The sequence below is a fragment of the Cottoperca gobio genome, chromosome 3 (assembly GCF_900634415.1).
Source record: "Cottoperca gobio chromosome 3, fCotGob3.1, whole genome shotgun sequence".
In the NCBI taxonomy this organism is placed as follows: Eukaryota; Metazoa; Chordata; class Actinopteri; order Perciformes; family Bovichtidae; genus Cottoperca; species Cottoperca gobio.
In genome coordinates this window covers 10,252,261-10,262,821 of record NC_041357.1, presented here as the reverse complement: position 1 = coordinate 10,262,821, position 10,561 = coordinate 10,252,261, and the positions used below count along the sequence as shown (strand labels likewise).

The 10,561-nt window shown below is 40.0% G+C and overlaps 1 protein-coding gene across 1 annotated transcript in view; it reads right to left on the bottom strand.

Moving 5' to 3' along the window:
* Positions 1–2,703: 2,703 nt before the first annotated feature.
* Positions 2,704–10,561, bottom strand: part of lrrc4cb (leucine rich repeat containing 4C, genome duplicate b) — a 42,120-nt gene continuing 34,262 nt past the window's right edge. The window contains exon 2 of the mRNA XM_029428467.1: positions 2,704–9,491. Coding sequence (XP_029284327.1) covers positions 7,569–9,464 — 1,896 coding nt within the window. The 5' untranslated portion in view covers positions 9,465–9,491 and the 3' untranslated portion in view covers positions 2,704–7,568. The remainder of the gene's footprint in view (positions 9,492–10,561) is intronic.

Here is a 10,561-nt window from a genome sequence, read left to right as displayed (position 1 = left end):
GCAGTTTTGTGACTATGTCAGCACTGCTTGAAATGCCAGAGCTGCAATACCGGCGCGACAACACTCACTTCAGTCTTAAATGTATATGTTTCTTGATGTGCTTATGTTTAACCTTCTACTTGACAGTCTGGCTTGCATGCACAGCATGTGAGGTCCTGTTACAGTTTGTCCTCCACTGAATGTGTCAATCTTGTCTTGTGTCGCACGCTTCCAATGTGTCAGCACAAATTAGCCAGGCGGCATTCCTTGTGCTCCCTTGCACTCTGTCAAATAAAGCAATTCTAATTTCGATACAAGGCTGGGAAATAATTGCCATAGTGTGCTCTATAGGCCATTTGTGCATTACTTGTGTTGGTTTGCATATAGATACATCTGAGGAGTAGCTTAGATATGGAGAAAACAAGTGTAGCACAATATGTCTAATATGAAATATTGGAATGCAAGTTTGGACCTACTTTTATCTTTATTTCCCTTCCTTTGGAATTCACTTTGTGCTTATTCTTTAAAAAGCCCTAAATAAATGAAACACTTACTTTATTTATCAGATGATACTCATCATGTCATATTTTGCCTGCTAGTGCTTTTTGTAGTAACAACCGCACAGTCTACTTCAGATTAAGGAAAGCAGATGTCTTCCTCCACCCCAAAGGGCAACATTGGCTGACATCAACATGTTGTTTTTAAGCTCTCTCTTTCAAGGAGAGCGGATTTCTGGAGCTGCAACACGTATTTAAGATTTTCAGCCCACATGAGTCGAACAGGCATGTTGAGCGTGTACCACTATCAGGCAGCAATGCCTCTGCTGCTTCTGCCAGTTTTCTCAAATCTACATTTGGATCATTTGTTGCTGCACCAGATGTCTTGTAGTAGGTGTATCTTGGATTGGCTGCTGCCAAGGAAACATGCAGTCCTTCCTTATGCCTCCTAATTGCACTTTCATACAGACAACCTGTATATGTGCCATTATAGAGCACATACAGTATGTTCCAATATTGAAGTGTCTCCTTTGTTTTTACTCAGAGTGTATCTGATGACAGAAAACACTGTACCTTCTCTTCAGCTGTAACTAAACAAAAGTTTTAAACGTAGCATAAAAGCATCTGGTACCTTACACACCCAAACTACACACCACACACATACACAGAGTGAGCAGTGAGGCCACACCAATGATTTCCTCTTCTCTTCCCCATAAAATCATAATACGCTTGGCTCCTTTGCTTATCCAGTCTGTGCAGACAAATGTCTGTTGCTACTTTGGGCAAAACTGTGAGAGACGCCAAACTATATCGAGAGGAAACTATCAGCGCTTGGAAACACAATTTTAGGCTTTGGCCTACATCCGTTTCACATTGACTCTTACTGATAGAATGGTGGCAACCTATGTTTCTGAAGACAAAACTAGATTTCTGCAGTTTATCAACTTCTTATTTCATTTTCTTTTGTATCTTTTTATTTATTTATAGGATTATATATTAATCCCAGTGAAAGGTCATGTAACTTGTATTTCACCAATAAAACAGGATGCACTTGTCATTGTAATAAATAAACCGAAAAACTGAGCTTTATAAACCATTCAATAAAATATATTACAGGGCCAGCCTCATGACCCGTAATTCCATAGTATTTATTTTCAACACTATTTATTGATGTTTCTATTTCATTGGATCATTTTATTATAAAAAAAAGGATGCAACCAAGCTTCCAATCCTTATTACAACCAAAATGATGTTGCATGGTTTGTGCCTTGAGTAATCTCTATGTACAGATTATGTGAATGTATGCAACAGGAAGCATTCTGCAGGCTGTACGCAGGCAACTTCAATTCCAATCTAATTCCAGTCTCAAGTTTCTAATTGGACTGTAAACAATGAGCACATGAGAACACAACATAAAAGGAAGTCTTCCGCTACCAATATACGCTGGCGACCCTGGAAGCCGCTTGCCCCCACCGGCTTATCATTGTCAGTCCGATTGCTGATGGGTTCTGAGATTGTGCCTTAAACAACTGAATCACGTGCACAGTCCAGACTCAGACTTTACCATTTCTTCTCTAGCACTGACCCAACGCTATGTCTATGACTGCTACTGGTTGGCAAGCTCACCTTCTCTCTCTCTCTGTCTGACTGTCTTATGTGTAACAGGTTTTATTAGAGTGTTGATTATAGATTACATCAGTCAAGAGGGACACCATCTGTTTCAAAGCGTGCTGGTGGTCCATTTAACCTGATGCTTTTCTCTTAGAACTAGACTCCCTCAACACATATTTTCTTAAAGGGGGCATTTGCACTAAACAGGCCTGAAGATCAGAGTATCTGGTTTGGATATCATGTCTGTTTTAATCACAATAGAGCATGTGGCATGTGGCTGGTGTTGAGAACGCCTGCCTACAGAATGACACATTCTCCCTTTCTTCTAAATGGAACCTTTGAAGCAATGTTCAAGCAACGTAACCGTGTTTGCTGCTTTAAGGGGCTTAACAACCTGACACGGTACTGTATGTGGAAATTTGTATTTAATACTCTTTACTATATAGCAACACGGCCACAATAATGCAGCGGTTGTTCTGTTGACAGCAGTCTGTTTGACAGTGACCTTACGACAAATTCCCTTAAGCATCGTGGTCAGGAATAACGCAGTGAAGTGCTTTGCACAATGCTGTGTTCACACCACACTCAGAGTTACTTGTTACTTGCAGAGTTTGACCCCGGGATCATTTGTGTTTATTTGTGTGGCTTAATAAATCTAGTTTACTACAGTGGCATGAACACAGGCATTACACAGGAATAAATGCAATACAGAAAATAATGAATAAATATATCAAACTACCACAACTAAAAGATAAACATTAGATATTGTATGGACCCAGTTTAGAGAGGAAATTCTGCTCGCTATTTCTTTGGAGCAGGTGGCTCGGAATTACGCATTGAACTTTTTACGATGTTTTATTATTGATGACAGTTGCCCACAGACGGCTACAATGATTTTGTCCTCAATTTCTTATTCAACGACGTCAGGACGTCAGCAGAATCTCAGCGCTTTCACAAATCTCTCACTCGAATTTCTTGCTTCAAGTATTCATTCATATTTCAAATTTGCGCCTTTTGGCGTGGACGTACATTTGCATTTGGTGTGAACACACCATAACACTGATGCAAATTGTAAGGAAGTATAAACTGGCCTTAGTCATGATGAAAATACCCTATTACCCTAAACACGTTGAGTATTAACCATTAGTAAATAGTAAAATAAGTCATTAACAATGTGCACACAAGGTAAGACAGCATGCACACTGACTCTGCAGCAGAAAAGGTGCCTGCCTTTTCTGCTGCAGAGTCAGGGAGCCTTCCCTTTCAATGAGAAATGCTGGTAATGTTGCTGATGGCTCTTTTTTTCCCAGGCTCAGTGTAAACCACCATGCAGTATCTTGGTATTTAATAAGCCTTAAGTGGACTTGCTTTCTCGTATTTCAGATTAGTTTGTTTACCTGTTCCCCGTAGCAAGACGGTCACACTAACGCAACCTCTTTTGTTGTTTTGTCTTTGTCTGAATGCCTTTTTTTTGTATCTGGTTAAAAAAGGTCACTGCAGGCTTTTCTAAATACAGAGCTGGATCTGTGTATGACATCTTAACACTGAAATAAATACTGACAAATAAAGGAAAGTGAAAAAACGTTAACATCCAATACTAAAGCAAACATCTGATTCACTGCATGTAAAAATACTTCCATCTCCCACATACACTGACATACTATAACTGCCTGGAAATAAATGAGATCACTGTTCAGTTTCTGAATTGGATCCGGCATCATTTCATTGAGGCTGAGTGTGTCATCTCTTGAATAAATTGTCATCGGTTAGCGAATTAATTAATGATCCCTTTGTTGGAATAGACATCCTAGCATTCGACACTGACCATACATATCATTAAGTGTCTGAATGAAGCCTGCACCAACTGCCACAGCATTTCGCTGGGCAGCCATCGAGTACTTTGTGAATGAAATGGAGCAAACCCAAAGGCAATTGTGACTGTGTGCCATTTTGTGCTATTTGGGTAGTGGAGATAATGAAAAGCAGTCTCTTCACTGAAGTGTTGCCATTTTTTTACACAAATCATGATTGTTTCAAGCAGATATTCATTTTAATTGAAGGGATATTAAATTAATTTGAAATGCCAGTGTACGCTGACTGACAACGTTCTCCAAGGTTCTGTGAGCTTCTTTGTTCTTTGAGTCAGCGGAGAGAGCAGGAATAGCCTATTGTGCTATTGGTAATGAAATTCTCAGATTTGCCAGCATGAATCAAATAATTCTGTCAGACAGATGGAGTGATTCAAATTAGATAAAAGAATCCGACTTTCCATGCATAATATGGAAAGATCGCTTCCTTTTCCTCTCAGAGAGATCCACTTCCCTCCTCTGACCTCATAAAATAAGCTACAGTTCATTTTCTTAACAGCAAATTCTTCTCAGTTCAGCATTCTGGGAGCTGCTTAGTAATCCTTTTTGTTTGAATATTTCTATACAAGTCTTCATGTGCAAATGGAACAAAGGCGGCAAAATGGCGACAACGTCTCTGAATAATACATTCTATGAAATCTATTGAAAAAAAAGAATTGCAATTTTTATTTGTATTCATGTACAGTATGAACTACAATCTCAGGTATCAATAATTGAACATCATCCTCAGAGAAATTAGTTGGACTCCTTACAAGCACAGTCTCTTGTTTTTTTTTTCTTGTTTTTGTTTTGCTTTTTTGTCTTTTTTTTAACAATTGAAGCACATGTAAAATTATGATCTGAAGATCTTTTTTTTTTTTGCATTATGTTTTTGAAAATATTTTTTTTTTGTAGAAATTTAACCTTTTGATGATTATTCTCTCCAAAAATGAGAGAGAATATTCGCACATACAGTAACCCTCCCTATACATAGACAGTAGGCAGAATAACACACAAGAATCGGATCACCTTGGCTTGGGGTTTTGCACAAAAATCAAGCTCACTCTGCTGGTATTTCAAGTCCAACATTCTGTAAGTCAGTCCTAATTTCATTCTGGCATTCAAATATCTCTCCACATAAAGCCATCCTGCTCAAGCAAATACCAATACAGAGATATTCCATTCACTCAGAATAACTCACAACCCTCTTCCCCAAATATATATATAAAAAATCTCAACCTTTTTTTTCACTGTAGCCAGCGTCAACATTGAATCATTAAGCCACCAAAAGCATTGAAAAGGTATTGAGCATTGAAAAAGAAAACAGTTTAAAGGGAAAGAATGGTTCACTCTATGACGTTGCCATTGACTGTACTATTCTCGTCATTCATAACACTCAATGAAAGGCTGACGATGAATAGGTTTCTGTTTCAATTGTTCTTCTTCCACTTACAGCCTTTCTCTACTTTACTCGACATCAACAGTAATTAAATCTATATTTTGCTTTTGCTTTTGATTAAAATGAGACAATACATTTAGGGGACTGACTGACGCATATGATGTCATGTAAGTGACAGTGCTTTATTATGCTCATACTATGAGCTATTGCAGGTTTTTTTATTCAGATGAAAATCAATAAGACGAGTAGAGCTGCCGGACAGTTATGTTACATTTTCCACATAATGCGGTGATATTTCATTTAATAAACTGAAACTCGTTGCAAATCTCATCGAAACCATTTGTAAATGCACATTTCATTATGTTAGTTCTGTTGATAATTTGTGAAATCATCAGTAGGAAATTAAAATATGCTTGTTGCACAGAGACCAAAGAAAAAGGCAAATATACCTCTTCTCTCTTTCTGCACAAGGTCATTGTTTCCATGGCGACAGTCTGATGGCTAGTTTTGCCTCCTTGTTCCTTATCTTTTTTCACTCCTCTCGCTTCATATCTGCAATATATCTGTTTGAAGACCCCTCATGACCGTTGTGGGTCTGGCTCCCCCCCTCCCGACACACTGTTCTTCACTTTGCATCCCTACCGCCCTCTTCCTTAAGCCTTCCTCTTTGAAAGACTAAATGAAAAAGCAAAGCGCAAACAGGCTACAGGAGAGACGATGTTTTGATGGTCTATAAATGATGCAACATTAAAGTGTGTGTTTTTCTCTGACAAAAATGAGACTGCGCAGAGGTTGCTTCAATATCAAAGGCCTCTACCCCATGTTAGATGTTGGATGCAGGGAGAGTGGAAAAGTCTCATGCTGTTTTGTTATCAGCTTTCCTCTGTTAGTCTGCAAATGAACTGCTGATACAGATTAATGAGCTACAACCCATCTCCCCTTATTTTGTTGCAGGTTCCTAGCTGCTTCACTGACTATGTTAGCCCCGTCTGCGTTAGTCTGACAGGGTCACACTACATTACAAAGCAGCCTCATTTGCCTCTTTATCTGTAGAACAGATGGACTATCAGCGCCCAAGCTCGTGTGACCCTGGGGTGATGGCAAGGTAACGCGACACTGAGTGGACGTAGATCATTACTGGGTTAACAGGGAGGCTACAGACTGCAGCCTTATGCTCCCCTTAATTTTTCCCAAGCAATATTCTGCCGTCGTGTGGCACATGCCGGTGGATAAAGCGAGACAAATGAGACATGGTGAGGGGTGAGGAACGTGCCTGAGCTAAATGACAGAGAGACAATCAAAGAAGCAAGAGGACATGGAGGAACGGAGAGTGGGAAGAGAGCAGAGACAGAGGGTAGACAGGGAAGATGGAGAACACAAAATAAGAAGATGAGAGGAGGAGTAGAAGGAGATAAATTGTTAAGGTTGAAGTATAAAGAAAAGGTAGAAGGGAGAGTGGAGCAAGAACTTAATCTTAATTAAAGTGAAGGATGTATGGTTGTTTAGGAGCCACAGGGGAAATGCACAGTTACTAATTTGGCTGCCTTGCTCTTCAGGCATGCTGGCTTCACTGTGATATCATCCAGAGCTGTGTCATTAAAATATCTCGTTTTGTGTTGAGTGACAGTTAGCTAGAATATGATAGCAATGGAAATAAACCCATTTTATGTTTTGTTTCTCGTACACTTTCACTGAGTTGGACACCATATGCTGAACAAATGACTGCTTTATGAAATACTTATAAATACTAAAGCAATGCCCTACTAATTAATAATAACTAATAATTAAACTAATTATATTATTCAGGTAATCAGGTAAAATCAAAGTTTTGCAATTAATGGCATTGCATAACTTTTAGTTTAAGGCCAATTTATTCACATTTCATATACACTCTTTGTAAACCATTCTTTCCCTTGTGCAGTATTACACACAGAGAGAGATAGAGAGAGAGAGAGAGAGAGAGAGAGAGAGAGAGAAATAAAATGAGCTAAAAAGCTATCACAAATTGTTTTTCTTCATTTAGCCACTAGACATACTTTAATAAATTATTTTTGTTTTTGTAAAGACACTTGTTAAAGCATCACATGTCGTCCCTTTGCCAAATGCTGATTTATCGCCATTATTGACATCAACTCTGTCAAGTCAATGTCATTTTGACTTCTTTTATCTTCACGTTTGGTCCATTGTACTCCAGGTATGAAACTGCTGATACTGGATGTTTAGTCAAATTCAAGATCAGATTTGGGTCTCTTGTACATTGTCTTTTGAGCAGGATTGAATCAGTAAAGGTTCATGTGTGGCTGAGCTGTGTATGGTACTCAGCATAGGAGCATGGTGGTAAGTGTTCTTGTAGGTATTGTAGTGGTTGTAGTGCTCCAGAGGGGGCAGCGATAGGTGTCTCTCCATGGCAGCCACACCTGCAAGCTCTTCTTCAACTGTGATGACCTCCATGGAAGAGGCAGGGCCATCAGGATCCTGTTGGTTATGCTGCTTCCTCATCTTGTAGAAAATAACCAGCAGAACAGCAGCCATAAGCGTGATGGCCACGAAGCAGCCAATGATGATCTTGGTGGTTTTCATCACCTCATCCAGGCCGTTTAGGGCTCCCTCTCCATCCAGATCAAGAACTGGAATTGTGTAAGTCCGGTCTGTGGTCCTTGTTGAAACAGGAGTACCTTTTGTTGTAGAGGATGACACCCAGCCAAATGGGGGAAGTGGCGTTTGGCTATCATCCCCCGGGGTCTCAATGGTCTCCACAGTGACTGTGGTAAAATAGGTCACCCCGCTGTTTTCCACAGAAGTGACATTAAGCACAGCAGAGGCAGAAATGTTTCCTGCCGTGTTGCTTACCATACAGGTGTAAGTCCCAGTGTCCTGCATTGTGACGGTAGTAAAGTTCAGTGTCCCATCATTGAGTACTGACAAACGTACCTTATAAGCCCCATGTGTCACCAGCGAACCATTTGGTGTAAGCCAGCTGATGGATGTCAGCGAGCTTGTACGACATTTAAGCTCTGCAGCCATGCCTTCTGTCACATTCAAATCACTGGGTGGCTCCACAATGACAGGAACATCACACTGGAAGTAGCTGTGGTCCAATTCCCCAATGTAGCGACCTTTAAAGACTGCAGGAGAATGACAACGGGCGCAGCAGCTGGTATTGGCAGGTACTGTCTCTTTCAGCCACCAGCTGAGCCACAAGATATCACAGTTGCAGTTCCAAGGGTTATGATGGAGGTGGACACGCTCCAGGCGATGCAACGGTGTGAAGAGGTCATGTGGTAGAAAGGTAAGGTTGTTGTGAGCCAGGTTGAGCTCCACCAGGGACTGAAGGTCATCAAAGGAATTCCTCTCTATAGTTTGGATCTGGGCATGCATCATCCACAGCTTCTGGAGGTTCACTAATCCTAAAAATGCACTGGGCTTGACAACAGCGAGCTGGTTTCCTGACATTTCTAGCTCTTCAAGCCTGATCAAAGGTAATATGTTGGGGATCTCCTTGAGGTTGCACATTCCTAGATTCAGGTAGCGCAGGTTGCTCAAGTCCTTGAAGGCTCCTTCAGAAATGTAGGAGAGACGTTTGAGCTCGCCTAGATCCAGCCTTCGAAGCGAGGGGACCCGGTTGAAGGCATAAGATGGTATACTTTCGATGGGGTTGTTCCGTAGCCACAATTCCTTCAGCTTGGACAAGTACTCGAATGCTCCATTGGGGATTGTCGTGAGCCGATTATCAAAGAGCTCCAAAGTGTTGAGACTGGCCAGTCCATTAAAGGCGCCAATTTCAATGCTGCGGATGTGGTTTTTGCTTAGCTGCAGGATCTCCAGATGGCGGAGATGTTTGAAACTGTCCACCTTGATGACTTGGATGAGATTGTCCTGGAGGTTCAGGTAGCGAGTGTTTGTGGAAATGCCATCTGGGACGTCCCGTAGACTGCGGCGAGTGCATATTACTTTGCTGAACTGGTTGCTGCATGAGCAGACAGAAGGACAGGTCTGAGCGCGAACCAGCCCAGCCACCACCAGGATCTGAAGAGCCAAAAGCAGCACAAAGAGGGGGTTGGACAGCGCCCCCTTCAGCCTACGACCTCTCATTGTCTGCCGCTGGAGGGAGGAGATCATTGTGTTCAGCATTCATAGTTCATCTGCTGTTTGTGTTCTCTGCAACAAGAAGAAGAAAAAAAAAGAGAGAAACATATTTAGTAACCACATCAAGTAGCGAGGAGTACATTGTTTACAGTGAATTATAGCAATGGCTCAATAAAATATATTTTCTTTAGTGCTGCAACTCGGAGCTCTGGGAAATTATAATATGATATGTTATGATAGTCAGAATGATTCATAAAGAAAATCTTAAACATATTAATAGATAATGGAAAAAATCGTTACTTGCAGCCCTAATGTACTTATACAGTACAGTGTGTTTAAAATGTTGAAAGAATGAGAGCAAGATTAATTAACAGCTTCAGTTAATTGTCACATACAGCCTATACATGGAATATAACAAGCTTTTTGTTAGCTCTCTAAACATGCATTGTCCCAGATTTCCAGACTGGAGACAAAACATAAAAAACGAGATCTCTTCAGACTGTCCAACTCTTTCTAATACTGATATTACTTGTAAGGCACTGTCACAAACAAAGAGAATTTTAGTGTCAATGAGAAATATGTACAGAATGTGTCCAAGCTAAAAGCAATGTAACCTTTGAAATGCATGCTTACACTGGCAAAAAAAATAGGAAGTTCCTCTTTTATTGCTTGAAATTGTGCTATGGATCATATTGTGATATAAAACACAGTAATATATTAAAATAATTGATAAATGTTTTCAAGTGACAAAATGATGAAGCTTATGTGTTACTATCTATATTTTTTATTTTATTATTTTTTATCGCCTTTGAAATGTTTCTGTGATTTCCTGGGTTTTCATAAATAGCCTTTTCATTGATTCATGATTAATGTTGTTTTAATAGATTTTTGTATTCCTCATTCACACGAAAATCCCTCACAAAGAGTGTGAATAGGACTGATATTGCCCTTGTATAACTATAGCATCATTTATTATCTCCCTTAAATCAAGTGACTAACAAGAAACTCGTTACTCCGTTATCTTGGATTAGATTGAATTAAATTAGATTAGTCCATTGAGCCAAAGTGTCTAAGTATATGCCTGAGTGTGCTCAAGATAAAAATAGACCAAGACATTTATACACATACGTACAGCGCAGTCT